Source organism: Eptatretus burgeri, chromosome 18, assembly GCF_056783735.1.
Source record: "Eptatretus burgeri isolate ZD-2024b chromosome 18, Ebu_testis_v1, whole genome shotgun sequence".
Taxonomy (NCBI): domain Eukaryota; kingdom Metazoa; phylum Chordata; class Myxini; order Myxiniformes; family Myxinidae; genus Eptatretus; species Eptatretus burgeri.
Window position 1 is genome coordinate 21,729,471 of NC_140978.1, and position 20,793 is coordinate 21,750,263.

Genomic DNA, 20,793 nt, shown 5'->3' on the forward strand with positions numbered 1-20,793 from the left:
CTGCTATCCTGTCTGTGTCTGTTTGTGGTGAGGATGTTGAGGTCGTGGAGAGATTCAATTACCTTGGCAGTGATATTGATGTCTCTGCTGGCTGTGAGTCAGAGGTCAATAGACATCTGGGTCGGGCCTTGGGAGTCATGGATTCACTGGATCATGGGTGTGGCTCTGCCGGTACCTGTGCGGGAGGACGAAAGTCCGAGTCTTCAGGTCCTTGGTACTTCCAGTCTTGCTCTATGGATGCGAGATTTGGACTCTGACCAAGGATCTGAGACGGAGACTTAATTCCTTTGGTACCAGGTCCCTTCGGAGAATCCTTGGCTATTGCTGGTCGGATTTTGTGTCCAACGACGAGCGGTTGCTGAGAGAGACTCGGATGAGATTTGTTACCTGCATAGCCCGTGAGCGTCAGTTGCGGCTGTATGGACATGTGGCTCGTTTTCCTGATGCTGATCCTGCTCACCAGATTCTCTGAGCAGGGGAGTCTCGTGAGTGGAGGAGGCCAGTCAGGTGGAGGAGGCCACACCAGGTCAGGTCAGGTATGGGAGCATGTGCCAGAACAGCGCGTCACCGCGGCCACTTTCTGCCGGTACTCCAGGGGCCTCCATCTGGGTTAATGGGTTAATGGGTTAATTTACTGCCCACAGTCGGTCGTGGCCCGATTTTTGATTTTCGAAAAAATAATTTTTTTATGATTTTTCAAAAAATTCAAAGTCCCATTGCTAGGCAACCAAAGGGGCATTAGCAACCAGTACCTACGGGGCACAATGAGGTCATAAACTCGTCCTACCACTCAAATTTCATCAAAATCAAACAACTGCAAGGGGGTAAAAAAAAACCCCGACAACACACACGGACAAGCCGGTAGGCAGACATGGGTAGTCGCCTACCCAATAGAACCTGACGTGATGGGCCCGTTCGATGGGGAATGACCTGAAGATTAAGCACACGAAAATTCATGATTCTAGCTTCAAGGGTTAATGCTGCAGATTGTTTTTTTGTTAAAATACCCCCACATTTAGAGGTTTTTCAGCCGTTGCTAGGCAATGGAGGGGTCCATTACAACGGTTCTTTCTCACACATAACTAGGACATACCATGAACCTACCATACCAGTTTCATGTATATCTGACTCATAGTCTCTGAGATATAACGAACTTCGTTTTTTTATTGTTTTCGACCAGGGTTCATTCAAAGTCTATCTTCGCCGACAGTTTTCATAGGATCCGGCTGAAAAATTTTGACAATATTGCTGAATGTACTGCCCACAGTCGCTCGTGGCCTGATTTTTGATTTTCGAAAAAATAAATTTTTATGATTTTTCAAAAATTTCAAAGTCCCATTGCTAGGCAACGGTGGTGTCCATAGCAACGGTTCTCATTTGCACACAACTAGGTCATGGTATGAACCTACCAACCAAGTTTCATCGAAATCGCCATTGCATTAGCGGAGCACTGGACCGAACAGTGGGACAGACAGACAGACAAACATATCGACGGAAATACTGATAATTAGGGTTGAACAAATTTCAAAAAAAAATTTCGGACTAGATCGACTACCCAACAGACTGACACCATGACCAACAAATAAGGGTAGAATAGAATAGACAACAAAATAGATCAATATATCCAAAAACAATTTTTTAATTAAAAAAAAACATTTTTCGAATTTTTTTTTTTTCGACTCGATCGACTACCCAATGCATACATACATACATACATACATACATACATACATACATACATACATACATATACATATATATATATATATATAAGATGAGGGTTTTAGTGTTATATAGATTTTAAAAAATTCAGAAGTTTAGCACGACTTAAGCGGTGTTAATGTGTTATACACCACCCTGTAGAACATGTCCATGTATTGCAAAACTGGATGTTCTTGGAAGTGACTAGAAGGTGATTTGTGTTCTGCAGTGTTCAGGTATATAATTCAATTTCGATAAAATAAAGATTTTAAAAGTAGTATTAATAAATTAATTCTCGAATTTACCATCGTTGATGCAGTGTCTATTACACCACCCCATCAAACACATTACATTAGTTCTTTGTGCCTGTTGTTTGTGTCCTTTACAATGTCCTTAAAAAGAGTAAGCCTCCTGGTTGAAATGATTTTCAATTTTGTTTGACTGCCATGAAGACAGTCAATGTAAAAATGTTATCTCACTCCTCTCTGCGCACGTGCGATCGGGACAAATTCAAAGCCAAGGTAATGTTAAACAGCAAACTTGTATTCCTATTCACGTTCCGATTCATGTTCAAGATACAACATTCAATTTAATTTCGCTGTTCCTCGATCATAGATGTACGGACATGAACTAATTGCAGAACCACACATTTCAGTAAAAATCCAAAAGCTCAAACTACAGCACACTCCCAGCCCACTATGAATATTTTTGTTTGCAAAAAAAAGTTTTTAAAAGAAGGGCAATCAGTGCAAGAATGATCTTGGAGCAGTTGTAAGAAAATTAAAATCAGCAAAAGTGAAACAAGTGGATTGCATGTAAACAAGAGGCATTGGTTGATCTGTGCTTCATTTTGGGAATTCATGGTTGTGTGTGTATTTTCAGGAGGATACCATCCAGTGTGCACGGGAGAAATATATAGCGGGCGATATGAAGTGGTGCGCAAGTTGGGCTGGGGTCATTTCTCCACCGTCTGGCTCTGTTGGGACCTGCAGTGAGTGAAAGTGAAAGATTATTGGGGATAGGTTATGGACTGCTTCTGCAACTACTTTAATGTGATGGGAGTGTGATCCGCATTACTTGCAATTGTCATGTTTCTTTTCCAACCCTGGACAGAGCCACCGAGTTTGTGGCAATGAAGGTGGTTAAGAGTGCACCGCATTACACTGAAACGGCTCTCGATGAAATACGGCTGCTCAAATGTGTACGTCTTGCATGCTCCTGTGTTTCCGTGTAGAATCTCACGCGAACAATGCATCCATTGCATGTCACCTAAGTCAATTGTGGAAGTAAATTGTGAAGGACTGTCTCCATCTCCAGGTTGAACACCAACTCAGATTATATCTATATTCAATGATGTGATGTTTCACCGCTGCATTTTTCTTCCCTTTCTTTCCACGGAATGTAGATACGAGACACCGATCCAGGTGATCCACATATATCAAAGGTCATCATGTTGAGAGACGAATTTCGGATCACAGGAGTCAACGGAACTCGTATCTTTCATGCTTTCATGTCCTCCACTTCCTCTCAACTCATCCCACCATCAAACCCTTTTTGCACTGTGCTCTTTTATTCCAATGTTACCGTAACATGACATCAGCAATCACATGTGATGTGAATGACAGGAGAGCTCAGAGTTAGTGGACTCATCTTTGAATTGTCTAATCTAACTTTAAGTTTCAGGGCAATAGATCTCAGCTACAAGCTGTTACCCTGGTGCTTCGCATACACTGTATTCAGTGTTTCATCAGAGAGTGCACCATTCTTTCAGAGGGCACATTAAGGCGGCTGCCATCTCTGCTCACACTCATTGATAGATGTTAAGGATTGCATGCAAAAGATTGCTCAGCACTTAAAATGGATACAGCATGAATAAGCAACCATAGGTTGGCCACCATGGGCATAATGGCCTTCTCCTGTGTCGAAGTTCCTTGTAAGGGAACTCATTATATCTTCAAACATCACATCAGCCAATTCCAGTCCACTAAAAAGCAAAGGCCTCCTTCAACTCATGTTGAGAGGTGTTTGGCATACTTTCCAAACATGCCAAAAAATAAACAAAATGAGTTTTTTTTGGATACACAATCGAGGCTCGTGGAAGAGCTAGAGTAGAGTAGAAAGGAACAAAATGGAAAGGGGGAAACACCAACGACAGAGTAGAAGTGAGAATGAGATCAAGGGGAGGGGGAGGACTCATGGGGGTGAACAAGGTGCACACAAGCTGAATGAAACACAGGAAGAAGAGTAAGGGGGTGGTGGGGATGAAACAGGAAAGAAACAAACCAACCAACAACTAACAAATGAAAAGAGATGAGGGGGTGGGGGAATATCCCAATAACCTGGAAAAGGGGAGTGCTTGGGAATGGGATCATTTGGTAGAGAAGAGATCATGAGTATGGATGGGGGATGACATGAGATAGTGGTGAACTGTTGTCTTCAAGCTGTAGATGGAAGAATGGGGCTGAACAGACTGAGGCAGTTGGTTCCACAGGCAAGATAAAAGAGGAACAAGTGTGTGCAGGTGAGCACCGTGAGCCTGGATTTTGGGAGTTTAACAAGAAGAGAGTTTCTATGGCAGACCATGTGAGCCTTGCAGAAACCTTGGAGGGACAGAGCCAGGAGAGGGCAGAGGGTGCAAGACCAAAAAGGAGGCGCTGCAATACAGATACCATCAACCTCTCTGCGATGTTTGGCTAAATGCCAAAATGACAACCGATCGAGGGTCAAGGGATGGACAGATACATATTGCAATCTTTTTGCCTGTTTTTATGGTTTGAATTGTTTACGAGATAGCTGTTGAATTTATTGGTTCAAACTTACAACACATACGGATGAATCGATTATACAATATTGAAATTGCAGTGCTGTGACACCATGATCAGGATAAAAAGTTACAACCGGTGTACTTAAACTGTGAGCAAATACAAGAGCACAACCAATATTGCAGTTTTTATGTGAGGATAAAGGCTCAGTTTCAACATTTTGGCCAGAACCTATGGCATTCAATTTTCTGTGGAAGTACCATGAATATCAATGTCATTATTCATGGGGCATTGCATCACAAAGTGCACCATCGCTCGAGTCGATATATTAAGATTGGTGTTCCATCTTCGAGTATCAGTTGGTGGATGTTAAAGATGCCAGGTGGTCTTTCACAAAGATTAGGTGAGTTATCGCCGACACACTGAACGAATTGCAAATTCATACCGAGATTGCTGGGAGCAAGTGGTCTGGTCTCATATTCCTTGACACCAGGTGGAAGGCCTACTGCTTGCTTCTTAGAGAGAAGCAGCAGCTCTTACACTGTGAACAAATTTTTCCACCCAGGTTTTTCTATTCTTCTTCTTCTTTCGTATGCAACACAAGGCTGTGAGTAGCATCAATGGCTGGGGGAGTGGCTGTGCCTCTGATGTAGTGCCCCTTGTAGATCAGGACAACATTTTTGAATTTGTTCAGGGTGTTGACACTTGCTCGCCTACTCTTCACGAAGAATACCGGGGGGTCTTTAATCTTCGCCAACTAATGCTGGCAGATGGGGACACTCATTTTAACGTCCATCTGAGGAACGGCACTTGCAATGATGCCTCGCCCTGCCTATGTGACACTAGGATGATAGTCTGTAGCTGGACCGAGATTTGAACCCAGGCTAGATGGCTCAGAAGTGAGTGTACATGCCTCTCGGCCATGCTGCCAGCCCATTTTCTCATACATCACATGTGATTGGACATCTTAGGCTACAAAAGGCTAAATAACAACAATGGTATAATCTGCGTTTTACCTGAATTAGACCTGGATGAAGGAATTGGTTCTTTGTGACTGAAATTTTCGGATGAATATTTATTTTCTTTTAAGCTTTTTCCTTTGGCCCAAATTTTTGGCTTTTCTTTGCACTTGCTTGCAACTTTACCAATACTACAACATATTCCTCTTCAACTTGTCCTGAACGAGCCAGACATCTGCATGGTGTTGGAGCTATTGGGCAGTAATCTTCTTCGATGGCTACATCGGGGTCGAAGGCGAGGCCTTCCACTCCCTTGTGTTCGAGCAATAACCCGCCAGGTGAGGAAGTACTTTGTTGACTCAGTAAAGCTGCCTCTCCACGAAAAAGTTTGTGCCATGCTCACACACTGCTCTCAGTCCTCTTTAGTCAAAAAAAACCTTGTTGTTTTTAAAATAAATTGTTCAAAACACATATTTTATTGTTTACTAGCAAATACCTCTCTTCACTTTGCTGACGGGAATACTAAGAGAGGTGGGGAGGGAGAAAGTGACCGGGGCAGGAGGGGGAGAGAGAGAGAGGGAGAGAGAGAGGAGGGAGGGGGAAGCGAGGAGTGGTTGGGGAGCAAGGAAGGGGGGAGGAAGAGGGTGAAGTGAGGAAGGGGGAGCAAGGATAGGAGGGGAAAGGGGAGGGGTGAGCGATGCCTCGCCACACGTCGCTATGAACTCCGGAAGGAGGGCGTGTGAGGCGGGGGGTGGGAGCAAGAGAAAGAGAGATGGGAGAGAGAGAGAGGGAGAGGAGGGAGTGAAGAGGGGTGGGAGAGTGAGGAGATGGAGAGAGCAGGGGGAGTGAAGAGGAGGGCGAGGAAAGGGGAGAGTGAGGAAGAGGGGGAGTTAGCAAAGACAATGTTATGTTATGCTTTATGACTACACACACACACACACACACACACACACACACACACACACACACACACACACACACACACACACACACACACACACACACACACACACACACACACACACACACACACACACAATCTATATACAGGCACTTCCAAGTATTTACGTCATAGATGCTTTCCTGGAAAACCGCTTAAATTGAACTCCAGAATTCCATTGACTTTTGAAACGTATTAAAGAGGGACTGTGTTCCTGACAGAAAAAAAACCTTGAGTGGAAATTGTTCAAAGTTGCTTTGCTGACCCTAATCCATTGCTTTACTCACCCTAATCTTCCCATTATGTTAAACATTTGTTCTTTTAATTTGATCTTTAATGTAACTTATTTTACCTTCTAACTCTGGAGGTTCCCCCTCGGAGAATCCAGTCATGGCCACTTTCGTGGTGATCCCGCGAGTTAATTGTTTTCATTGCACTCAATGAAACCAACTCAATGAACCTGGTTAATTTTGGCACATTCCTTAATCTTTTCTTCACTTGATATAATTCTCCAAACAGTAGAAAAAGTGAAGTTTAATGCTTTGGCAATTTCACATTTTCTTGTTTGTGTGTGTGTGTGTGTATATACAGGGGGCTGCAAAAGTAGGTATACAGTAATGAAAAACAAAATGTGCGCTCAAAACGTATTTTATGGATTATACAAGCATATCAATAATAACATACCAATAATAAACATCAATAATAAACATATTAATCCCTAAAATGTTCAAATTAAATGAATTCTAGTATTAAATGAATCCTTGCACTGCTATTATAATACTGGTAATACTGGTATAATCCTTACTGTATACCTACTTTTGCAGCCCCCTGTATAACAATATATGTATGTATATATATATATATATATATATATATATATATATATATATATATATATATATATATATATATATATATATATATATATATATATATATATACTAGTAAAGGTGCCCGTCTTCGACGGGCATCACTGGCAACATATGGTAAAAGACAGATAGAATGAATGTATTTTAAACAATATATTATATCATTTTTATCCATCGATTATCATTCAAGTTTTCCACTTCGATGACATTACCACGTAGTTTAGTGACTACACAACGTGTACCATTCATGAGTTCCGGAGGATCCATAGAGCGCATTAAAATTACAGGGCACCCTACTTTAAAGTGATCCAAAAGGCTGGATCAGTTTCGTCTACATATTCATATCTTGTAGATTTTAGCTGGTCAGAAAGTCATGGTTTCGTGAAGAAACGATGGCACATGGAAAGTGCAAATTCGTCAGATATAAACTCAACTGTTTTCTCCCCAAATAGAGCGTGATTCTATGAGCCAAACTCATCTTAGTTGTCCTCTAAAAAATGGGAAACATTTTTATTTCTTTTTTGTGCAATAATTCCTCCCATTTTGCAAATGGAGAACATGAACTGTTTAACTACCATAATCATCAAAACGAATTTTGAGGGGCCTCTTAAAGAAGACAATAATATCATTACTATAAATGTCAAAGCTTGTTTCATTTCTTGCAATAACAAAAATCTGATAGCGGAACAAAGAAAGGGGTGTGCCGAAATATTTATATATATATATATATATATATATATATATATATATATATATATATATATATATATATATATATATATATATATATATATATATATATATATATATATATATATACATATATATATATATATACATATATATATATATATATATATATATATATATATATATATATATATATATATATATATATGTTAGTGGGTTAGGCTTGCACATTGTAAGCAATAACGAACTGCACTTCCCCATTGTCTCAGGAAAGCACACCTGCATTTGTTTTATGCATTTATTTATTTTCTTTTTTTTTTCATTTATTTATATTTTCTTTTATAGATGCTTTCCAATGGTTCTGTGATTTTTCCTGGTGTATCAGCTTCAATGATCCATCAGCACGCAAAAGTACACACCGTGCTTCCCATTGTCTCGGGTCACTCACCTGCATTTATTTTTGCCATTTATTTATTTTCATTTATTGATATTTTCATTTACGGATGCTTTCCAACAGTTCTGTGATTTTTTTTTCCTGGTGTATCACCTTCGATGTCTGCCGGCACACAAAATTACCATGCTCTCCCATTGTCTCAAGATACCAACCTGCATTTTTTTCTTCATTTATTTATTTTCATTAATTTATATTTTCATTTACGGATACTTTCCAACGGTTCTGTGAATTTTTTTTTCAGTGTATTGGCTTCAATGTCTGTCAGCACGTGAAATTTCAGCTTTTTACGTCACCTAGAAGGTACCAAATATTAATATCAGTCAGTGAGTGTGTCAGTCGGTGAGTCAGTGAGGGGTTAAAATGAGCTATATATATTGGATACTAGCAAATACAATCCATCGCTTCGCTGATGGGGAAATTTAGGGGGGGGGGAGAGAGGGGAGGGGAGAGAGAGGAGGCTGGGATGGGAGAGAGAGGAAGCAAGGAGGGGAGAGAGAGGAGGCAAGGAGGGGAGAGAGAGAGGAGGCAAGGAGAGGGAGAGAGAGAGAGAGAGGATGGAGGGAATGGAGAGGAGAGGACAGAGGGAGGAGGAAGGGGAAGCTCGGAAGGGGAGAAAAGCAAGGAATGGGGGGTGGGGGCAGAAGTGGGGAGTGTGACACTTAACCAAACATTGCTATACATTGCGTGAGGGAGGGGTGTGAGGAGGATGTGAGAGAGACAGAGAGAGAGAGAGAGAGAGAGAGAGAGAGAGAGAGAGAGAGAGAGAGAGAGACAGACAGAGAGAGAGAGAGAGAGAGAGAGAGCGACAAAGAGAGAGAGAGAGGGGGGAAGGGTGAAATAAAATAGAGAAAGGTGAAGGGTGGAGGTGGCATTAGCAAAGATAATGATATGTTATGCTTAATGACCAAACCCACACACAAAAAAACTCATGTCAGAACAGTTGGACACACAATGACACAGCAGAGTTTGTAAAGTAATCCACTGGCACATCTGCAAAAACTTTGACATCCCAGTTCCAGAGAATTTGTGGGAACATTAACCAAAAGTAATCACTGAAAACATGGACGCACCACTTATGTACAACCTAATGATCCCATCGAGCGTAAACATCAAAAACAAGGCATTGCAACCAGATATCATATGTACAGGAAAAGTTAAGAAGGCATTGCGAAATTGAGGTGTTAGTAGCTCTGATTTTAAACTAAACAATGCAGAAATGAAGAAACTGACCAAATACCAAGACAGCAATATCTCAAAAATGAAGTGAAAAGGTCCTGAATGCTGAAGAATGCCAAAGTTATTCCAGTGATAGTTGGAGCTACAGGAATAATGATGAAGAACCTCATGGAGATATCAAAAAACATCCCTGGGAATATTACTACAAACGAACTACAGTTGCAAGCTGTCCAGGGCTCAGTGACGATCCTGAAGAGAGTCATCGGCACAAAACTTTGAGAACAGAAAACTTCACAGCTTGGTCTGTGAATAGTGACCCCTTACCAAGATGAAGGTGGAAACTTTGAGCCCACCCTGGGAGGACTCCATTCCACATTCTCAAACCCGCATATGTAGAAACCAATTAACATATTGATTAGATTATATTAACATACTCATATCAATTGGATTTAGAAAATGCTGATTACACTGAACAACAAATTTCTAAATTTTTTTTTTACTGGAGATGTGTAAAGTGATTAAGACTAATTTGGGTACGCTGATTTCAAAAATCATAACCGTTTTGCTGTATCACGTCAGGATTTTCAGGAACAGAAATATTCCCATTGCCTAGAAGTCAGGATTTCAATGAAATTTACATATGTCTTTAACAAGTCTATTTCGTACAATTGTTGTTAACTTGTGTTATATTTCTTTCTTTCAGATAAAGATGAGTAGGCGTTCCTGTACCAATCATCCTGACAACTTCTGTTATGTCTGTGGTCGGTATACCAAAAAAGATCAACAGCGAAGTATATCTACAGCAGTGAAAATGAAGGCCGCCTACTTTCACTACTTCGGGTGTAAGGTGGGGGACCAAGAACAGAGCTGGGCACCACACATCTGCTGCACAAGCTGTCACACAACCTTGACTCAGTGGTTGGTGGGCAAGCGCGCGAGCATGCCATTTGCGGTGCCCATGATATGGCGTGAGCCGCAGAATCATCATGATGATTGTTATTTCTGCTGCACAAGCATCGCCGGCTTCAACAAGAAGAATAAAGGTCACATCAAGTACGCTGACTGCGTCTCTGCTCGTAAACCTGTGCCTCATGATGACGAGAACCCCGTTCCAACACCTCCAGCTGATCAGAACATAGCTGTAAGCAGTGGTGAAGAGGATGGTGATGATGAACCTTTTGAACCCGACACTCAAGAATCACACCTTCTGAACCAGGGAGACTTAAATGATCTTGTAAGAGATCTCTCGCTGTCAAAGGCGAAGGCAGAGCTGCTTGGATCAAGGCTGCAGCAGTGGAATCTACTTGAACCTAACACCAAGATATCCTTGTTCAGAGCACGTCACAGAGACATGGCTGAGTTCTTTGAGATGGAAGACACGATGACATTCTGCAGTGACATCAACGGTCTGTTGAAAGAACTTGGGTGTGATCACGATCCTGCAGACTGGCGGCTCTTCATCGACTCGGGGAAGAACAGCTTGAAGGCTGTTTGCACCCCAATGGCAACGAGAAACCATCAGTCCCACTGGCTCACGCGTTCGGCATGACAGAGACCTATGAGACTATGCGGCAGCTGCTTGATTCCATCAAGTACAATGACTTCAACTGGCACATCTGCGGAGACTTGAAAATGGTGGCGCTGTTGTTAGGGCTGCAGTCAGGCTACACGAAATACATGTGCTTCCTTTGTCTCTGGGATAGCAGAGACGACAAGAATCACTGGACGAAGAAAGATTGGGAAGAGCGAAAAGAGCATGTACCTGGTCGATACAACGTGAAGCATGTCGCCCTTGTCGACCCAGCCAAGGTTTTCCTTCCACCACTCCACATAAAGCTCGGCTTGATGAAAAGTTTTGTACGGGCAATGGATCTGAATGGGCGTGGGTTTTTACCCTCACCTCAATACCTCAAGGAAAAGTTTGGCAACACCTTGTCGGAGGCCAAGATCAAGGCTGGTGTCTTTGTTGGACCGCAAATCCGACAGATTAAGAAGGACGAAACTTTTCCGACAACTCTAAACCCCAAAGAGCTGGCAGCGTGGAGGAGCTTCAAAGCTGTGATGGACAACTTCTTGGGGAACGAGCGCGCGGACAACTATGAAGAAATAGTGCAGCAGCTGCTGGAGTCCTTCAGGAAACTTGGCTCCAGGATGTCCCTGAAAATCCATTTCCTACACCAGCACCGGAACTTCTTCCCTGACAACTTGGGAGCAGTCTCGGACGAGCACGGCGAGCGATTCCACCAAGAGATTTCACTCATGGAGACGCGTTACCAAGGGCGGCACAACCCGAACATGATGGGCGATTTCTGCTGGTTCCTGCATCGTGAAACTGACACAGAGCAGCACAAACGCAAAGCCAAATGCCTAAAGCATTTTTAATTACATTCTAGTGGAGTTTTTCTGTAATTTCTATAATTCTGAAGCATTCATGATGAAATAAATGAATAAATGAATTTTTGTAAATTTCATTGAAATCCTGACTTCTAGGCAATGGGAATATTTCTGTTACTGAAATCCTGACGTGATACAGCAAAACGGTTATGATTTTTGAAATCAGCGTACCCAAATTAGTCTAAATCACTTTACACATCTCGAGTAAAAAAATTTTGTTGTTCAGTGTAATACAACGCCTTTTCAAGCATCGCAAAGCAGTTCGCTCTACTTACTACAAAGGCGAGAAAAGGATACAAAAAAGCAGGTAATATTTCAATAATTTGTTCACATAATTTTTATAGGGTGAAAATTTGTTTTTATTCCTTTTTTTTGACAATGACGCAAAGATTGGTATTTCCATCAGTGAAGCGATGGGTCTTACTTCTGGTGGCTTTGAAACTAACAATCAAGCAGCTTGGCGAGTGCTCACTAAGTTCCTTAAGCACTTCAGCAAGCACTCCACTGAACGCCTGGCTTAGAAGCGATTATTATCAATTGTCATCGATAAAACTATGCACCTGGAAACACCCAAGCAATGTCCGAATTGGACAAATGAACATTTTTTTCGCGTTGGAACTGCTGCTGAGTTCAAATCTGGAGCTTAATTTTTGTAATTCGGCTTAGTTTAAGACATTCTCCAGGTTAACACATGGGTGGAAATGAAATATAGCCATGAACGCTAGCATCTCCTGGCGTTTATAAGCATTTCAAAGTACCCAGCAATTTGTGGATATGATGAACAGGCAATCGATAATGAGTGAGGAAAGTGGAAAAAAAGACTTTATCATTAAGAAATTGTTGCGGCCTGTTCCAAGTCAAGGCATGATTTAGCAGGCCAAAAAACATGGCAGCTTTAGACCCCAGCGAGGTAACCCAGGAAACACCTTAAGACCCCATAAAAAGTGAGGTGGCCGAGGGTCGCCTGATAAAGGATATAATTAAATATGGCCGTTATTTATCCTCAAAAGGGGTGTTTTAATCAACCCAAACACCCAATTTTCAGTTATGCACTTCCTTCGAGTTTTTTTTAGTAAGCAGGAAAAGTTTCAGGCTGCTAGGTTTCATGGTTTTCGAGTTATGAAGGAGACACACTGACACACACACACACACACACACACACACACACACACACACACACAAACACACTGATTTACACACACATACACACTGAAATTTATTAGTATAGATGAGATATTTGTTGCAGATAGTCGACCAAACTGGAAACACAAATTACCTAACAGGCACAGAAAAGCTTGGTCTCAATGAAACACCAACTGAAGAAAGACCACGACTAATTTGACTACATAATAATAAATGCATAAAAACACATCAGCAGAAAAGCAAATCTTTTAAAAATATATTACCAAAATCAGCCTCCCTCAAAGAAATAAACAGTAAATTTTACAGCAGAACTACTAATTCAGGAAAAAGTAACAACAAAAAACTGCAAGAACAGAACAGGTTTCACAAATAAAACCCAAGCACCACCATGGAAGCAAACACTCAAGAAACAGAGGGAGATGCTCAGAAAGGAGATAGGACAGATTCAGCAATTCCAAAGAGGAAATCAAAGCCCACAACTAAAGAGGAGAATCCAAAAAATATATATGAAATTGAAGACAAAGACATAGAGGTAATCCATTCAATGGGACCATACACTGTACAGAGCGTCGGTGCTGCCGAAGCAGTTTCCTTGGTGATTGGGCACAATCCTGGACGGGTCGCCACTCCGACGCAGGATACTCGAATGGCTCATTCTTCCCAGCAAGCTGGTACTCATTTTGCCAACCTCAGAAGGATGACAGTCTGCCAGGTATGGTTTGTCAGGTATAGAGGTAATGGTTGCTAAAAACCAACTGAAAGTACAAATGATTGCAAGGAAAATAAAAATAAAAACTACGACAAGGCTAACAGCAGGAGAAAGCAAGGTCAGATGTTTGAAAACAACCTGAAAAGATTCTACCATGAAATAGGGAAATGGAAACAGAATGTGTCATCCCTCCTGGAAAAGATCAATTTGAACAATTCTGGAAAGGAATTTATGAAGATTAAAAATAACACAATGAAGAGGCAGAATGGTTCCGAAACCTGGAGGAAAAGAAGCAACATCTTGAGGAAATGCCCTCAGAAATAAGTGATGCAGAAAAGATAAGACAACAACTTGCAAAGATGGCAAACTTCAAAAGCCCTGGCCAAGATGGGATCCCAAACTTCTGGCTAAAGCGATTTGATGCTCTCCAAGTTCATTACGCTCAAGCATTCAAAGCATTCATTTTCTGATTCATGGGGATCAGGAAATGGATGAATTTGTCACAGAAGGTAACACCTTCCTCATCCCAAAATCCGAAGAAACCCAACTACCTCACAAATACCAGCCAATAACCTGTCTACCAACAATGTCGAACTTTCAACAGGAATAATCACAAAAACAATATACCACCACCAACACAACAAGGAGGCCCAGAGACAGAACAGAAGGGATGCAAGAGAGGATATTATGGAATAATAGACCACTTACTATTAAACAAGGCCATACTCAAAAACTGCAATACTAATGACCGTTTTTACAGCCATTTTTCCCTGCTGTGCAGGGGTTAGGCTTTTTCTTGAGGCAATGTTTTTTATGGCCGGATGCCCTTCCTGACGCCAACTCTGGTCGCCTCTTACGACACACAGGGATATGGTATACCTATTCTAACCGGGGCATACACTGGGACCAGTACACTGGTACTCACTTCGCCGACCTCAGATGGATGACAGGCTGAGTCAACCCCCTGGTGTTAATTCAGCAGCCAGCGGGGCTTGAACTCAGGATCCTGGGATCCCAAGCCGCCACCCTAACCACTAAGCCAACACCAGGCTAAAAAAAAACTGCAATACTAGAAGAACCAAATTGTCCACAGTCTGGATAGACTATAAAAAAGCTTTTGATAGTGTCTCATATTCATGGATGATAGAGTGCATGTAAATCTACAAGATAAATCCCCAAATAATCAATCTGATTGAGAAAGCCATGGATCTATGGAATACCACACTAATCCTGCAGCACTCAGAAGGAAAGATCAAAATACCAGGAGTGAAGATACGATGCGGGATCTTTCAAGGAGACAGCTTGTATAACGAAGCATATTACAAATACCTTGAAGTAGAATACAGCCACCAAATATGTCATACAAAATGTAAAAAAAAATTACCAAAGAGTACCTGTGTAGAACGAGGCTGATCCTGTAAACATGCCTTTCCCCAAGGAACAAAATCAAAGCCATAAATCAATTAGCAGTGCCAGTGTTCCAATACGTCTGTGGAAGAGTAAATTGGCCACAAGCAGAAATATGAAAATGACATATCAAGGGAGGCATGAAGCGCCACACCCTTTATATGAAATGGTTTCTCTGAATGCAACTTTAACACAGGGACTGAAAATTTGTTTCTTGGCTTTGACTGGACAAAATCAGCTGCAAATTTCAGAAGTAAATCCTTTGTACATCAAAGTAAAGTGTTCCAAATTTCAGCAACGTCCATTCCTGCATTCTTGAGTTTTTAATGAATCAAAACAAGAAAACTCCTCACTATCCACAATATGTTATCTAAAAATCACTGCATCCCGAGAATGTACCTGTTGAGGAGAAAGAGGTGGCGGCCTAATGGAACTCAATCAAGTGCACAGTGCGACGACTGTAGGATTAACAGTGTACATGAAAAGTTCAACGGACTACCGAATATAATTTGTACACAAGCATGAACACAACAAACCAGAAAAGATATCTTTCACTCACCTTGCAAAAACTTCCAAAAACAGGTGCGAATAGATGTCAGGCACCAAATCGAAATAGCAACCAATACAGCCCCCAAACAATTGCAAAAAAAGATGAAAGAAAAATACAAGATGAAATATCAACAGATATATAGTGACAACTGGGTGAAAGACCAAAGAGCAGGGAAATATAAAACAAGCTCAAATGAGCTAAGATCCTCGTCCTCTTAATGATGACGTTATAAAAACGAATATGACATCATTGTGATGTGTCAGGCTTGCGATAAATTATCTGTGCTAATGCCCGGCTTGATTCCCGCAAACAAAATTCAAACAGCTTACCTAGTTTCGGAGATAATGGTATTATATAGGCGATTTCCATTAGCGGCGATATTATGACGTCAACTTTTTTTTCTAGGAAGAATTTCCAAAATCAGAGATGGTTTCTGCCTGCACATGGGCTTTCTGCATATCCATGGCAAGTTTCACGAAGATCCGATGAAAACTCTGGGTTGTGAAACAAAAAGTCAAAAAATAGGAATGATGTCATAAAAATTGATATGACATCATAGTGATGTATCATATGTGCGGTATTTCATCTCTGCTAATGCCCTGTTCGAGTCCCTCAAACAGAATTCAAAAAGCTTTCCTAGTTTCGGAGATAATTCTTTAGGCGTTTTCCATTCGCGAAGATATTTTGACGTCATATTTTTTTTCTCGGAGGAATTTTCAAAATCAGAGATGGTTACTGTCTGCGCAGCGTATATATATATATATATATATATATATATATATATATATATATATATATATATATATATATATATATATATATATATATATATATACATATATATATATATATATATATATATATATATATATATATATATATATATATATATACCAAGTTTCAGGAAGTTTCGATGAAAACTGTAGGCTGTGAAACAAAAAAGTCCACAAGAAGAAGATGAAGAACAATGTGGGTAAGACTTAGAGATCCTCCCCAAGGATCTAAAAAGAGTTCGACAGATTAGGGATAGACAAAGAAGTATCATTGGAATGGCTAAGAAGAGGTCAGCTCAATTGGGATGGAGAATGAATCATTATATATGCCCAAGACCAAGGACACTACATGAATGGCTTTAAAACATGTCAGGACTGAGCCAATTGGACAAGTGTAGATTTTGCAATGGAGAAAGAGAAAGCACGAGCCACCTCCTATCGGGACATCAAAAAAACTCATGTCAGAACAGCTCTACACACAATGGCACAACAAGGTATGTAGAGTAATCCACTGGCACATCTGTAGAAATTTCACTGTCTGAGTTTCACAAAACTCATGCAAACATGAACCAAAATCAATCGCTGAAAACAAGGACATAATGCTCACGTCCAACCTAATGGTCCCGTCCGGCATGAACATAGAAAAAAAAGCACTGTGACCGGACATAGTACTCAGATACCTAAAGAAAAATAAGGCATTGCTAATTGAGGCTTCACTGCCCAGTCATTTTGGTCTCAATAACGCAGAAATCACGAAAATGACCAAATACCAAGACTTCAACAATGAAGTGAAAAGATCCTGGAAGCTGAAGAATTCTGAAATTGTACGAGTGATAATTGGAGCAACAGGAATGATAAAGAAGAACCTCACAAACATCCTACAAACAATTCCCGGGAATATTACCACAAACAAACCACAGGTGGAGGCTGTCTCGGGCTCATTGATAATCCTGAAAAACGCCTTCGGAACAAAACTCTGAGAACAACACAATTTAGCCCATGAATCAAGATCCTTTACCCGAAATGAAGGTGGATACTTCGAGTCTTGAAAGGGCTCCGTTCCACCTTCTGAAACCAGAATTATAGAGATAACAATCAACGTCACACACACACACACACACACACACACACACACACACACACACACACACACACACACACACACACACACACCCTGCTACAGGCTAATAACTTCCCTATTTTTTTTCATGATGTGCTCTAAGAGTGTGCAATTTCTGAAATAAACGCTGGCAACTCTGAGGATACTAACCTGCCTGGTAATGTCACACAATCAAGGCCAAATTAAACCTCGGCTGTATCAGCCACTACTTCTTGGTTGATTTGGCATTGGCCGCTTATCATTCCCATCTCAACCCCTGACTCATGATGGCATTTGTTGGGCATTCTCAATGCTGTGGATGTAAATAATGTTTGGTTGAGCTGTGCTTTGTCCAGTGTGCTGTGAATTTGTAGGTATTGGAGGGACTCGCGTACCTGCATGGCCGCTGCCAGGTTATCCACACAGACATAAAACCTGAAAACGTGCTGCTGTGTGTGGGTGGCATTCGGGAAGCAGGTAATAAAAAATATATAGGATAGGTTTATGTTTTAATAGTGATGGGAATTGTGACGTCGATGTACAATTCAGGTACTAACCTTTCCGAGTCATTTTTTGGAATGTATTTCATTGCTGGATTCCAAATTAATCATACATTTTACACGTAAAGGTAAACATTTCTGTCTCCCTCAATCAATTGGAATTTTGGTTAGGATCATTTTCTTATGTGAGAATCAGTTTGCTAATCGATAAAGTACCCATTGTTTTCAAAGGACAATACACAGGTCAGTGCAAGATTGCATATGGAAAATCCTTTCTTGTTCAACTTATGAAAATTGAAAATTATTTGTTTAAAAAACAGGGACTGGAGACATGTCGTGGCAGTTGGCTGAAGAAGAAGGTCATGCAGATCATGCACAGTCTGTGCCATGTGTAAAGAAAGGTGAGTGAGTGCAGCTACATTTTAGTTGCTGGTTTTTATCCCCCGCCGTGTGGCAGAAGGGGGATATTGTTGTCACCCGGGTCGTCCGTCCGTCGTCCGTCCGTCCGGCTGGCTGGGCGTCAACATTTATAGCTGTGAGTGCGATAACTCATAAACTGTTCGCCATATCGATTTGAAATTTGGGTCACACATGTACCACCTGAAAGGGAAGAACCCTATTGATTTTGGGCGTGGCCGGATCCAAGATGGCCGACTAGGGCGGCCATCTTGAAATAAGTGTTTTTTGTAATAAATGGAAAAACGCTTATCTGATTTCAATTATTTTTCAATGGCGGGGGATTCCCCATCTCTGATGGGTATATTTATTATTTCTTGTGACAATAACTTTGTGTTATGTGGCTGTATGCTTTGCATTTGATTGCTGCATTCATTATTAGCCCCCACTGTACTTAGTCCGAAACCAGGACTTATGGATTTGGTCTCGATTTTCTTGTGCATGCGTGCATCTGCATCCATATCTCGGAGATGTATGGACAGATTTTATTTGTACTTGGCACAATGACAAGATATGATGGTATAGATATGCTCATAAATTTGTTTCATGATGCAATCAAAGATTGCTGACTGGCAGCCATTTTTGTTGTTAAAAAAAAAAACTGCTGTTGAACATGTCCTCAAACATTTCTTGGGCAAGCACTTACCGATGTTGTTCAAACTTCGCACACAGATAAAGAATGACGGCCTACATAAGCACCTCATTTATTTTCTTTATAAAATCCAAGATGCCTGACTGGCGGCCATTTTGGTACTTAAATATGTCCCGAACCATTTCTCAGATATGCGTGTGGTCTGATTTTGTTCAAACTTGGCACAAGCACAGTACATGATGGCATACACTTGCACCTCACTTTATTTTGTAATCTGATCTAAGATGGCCGACTGGTAGACTGGCGGCTATTTTAATTGTACATAAATTTGGGATTGCCCTTTAACTCCGTGCAACAAAATTACTAAAACAACAGGGGCTATGACATTTTATGTCTTTTTTCCTTGTTTTGTTTGTATTTTTTACTTTGCAATATTCTACAGTACCAGAGGGCAAGCTGAGACTTAGAGGTGTATGCACACTCACCATTTGGCTGTGTAATATACGTTCGAATCTTGGCCCAGCTATAAACTGTTATTAACCTCGTGTTTGGCATGCAGGGTGATGTATCAACATTTGTGTCATCCATCAGAAATATTTTAAGTTGGATGACCCTTCTGCCAGCATTAGTTGGTGGATGTTAAAGATCCCATAGTGTCTTTCATAGAGGAGGAAAGCTTTTATTGGCACCCTGAACAAATTCCAAGTTCTTGACTAATTGACTGCTACCATCCATCATATTCCTTGCCAAAAAACTGCTTCAGCAGCACTATGCTCTGGTAGATCTCATCTAATCACAATATCAAAACGAGAACGGCACTCGGTAGAGAAATACCTCCACTTCCAATCAGCTATATTGTTACGAATCTGGAAGCCTTTTGCACACAGACATTCAGGTCCCCATAGCTCAGTTATTTCGATAAGTAAATGTGGATAGATAGCTCCCTTTCCCTTGTTTAATGGGTAATTAAATGTACATGCGCTGTGAGTTATTTTTATAGATAGGATTTTTACACTTATAACAACGACAACAACGCTATCTTCACTTTCACACGAAAACGCTCTGCTGGGGGACGACAACAGCATCCTTCTGCACGACAACGGCATCCTTCGCGCGCTCGCCAGCAAGCGCGCGCGTGGACGGAGCCTAACATCGGTATGGCGTCCCTCCTTAGCCAATCGGCAAGGAGCGGGCATCTCACCTTTCCCGTTTCCGACTCAACACGATCGCCATTAAGCACGTGGCCAGAGGTGAGGAGGTGGGCGGAGCCACAAACGCCTCCGCTCGGAATTCCTCCAAGAAGGGTGGGAGTTTCCCCACCTACCGTGGTCTGTCCAATGGAGGGCAGCCAGGGAATCGTGCGATGGTTCCGGCCAATCAAGAGGCGAGTGGTGAGGGAAAGAGGCCCCTCCCTCCTTGAGAGGAAAGGTTGGTTTTTTTGGACGAACGGGAGAGATTCATCTTGTCCTGTCGCCGGCGTCTGCTCTCATCTCGTCCTGTCGCCGGCGTCTGCTCTCCTCCTGGGAGAGTACCTCCTGCACAGCTGTCCTTCACAGGGCAGCTTACTGGATGACGGGATTGGGGCAAATCCTTTGGGACCCCTATTCTTTGATGATAGG

The 20,793-nt window shown here is 41.4% G+C and overlaps 1 protein-coding gene across 2 annotated transcripts in view; it reads left to right on the forward strand.

The window, feature by feature from the left end:
* The window catches only part of LOC147008714 (SRSF protein kinase 3-like), a 126,815-nt gene that overhangs the window by 54,994 nt on the left and 51,028 nt on the right, over positions 1-20,793 (forward strand). For both annotated transcript variants that reach the window (XM_085863919.1, XM_085863920.1), the window contains exons 5-10: positions 2,584-2,692; positions 2,815-2,902; positions 3,107-3,194; positions 5,654-5,760; positions 18,001-18,103; positions 18,447-18,527. In XM_085863919.1, coding sequence (XP_085720045.1) covers positions 2,584-2,692; positions 2,815-2,902; positions 3,107-3,194; positions 5,654-5,760; positions 18,001-18,103; positions 18,447-18,527 — 576 coding nt within the window. The remainder of the gene's footprint in view (positions 1-2,583; positions 2,693-2,814; positions 2,903-3,106; positions 3,195-5,653; positions 5,761-18,000; positions 18,104-18,446; positions 18,528-20,793) is intronic.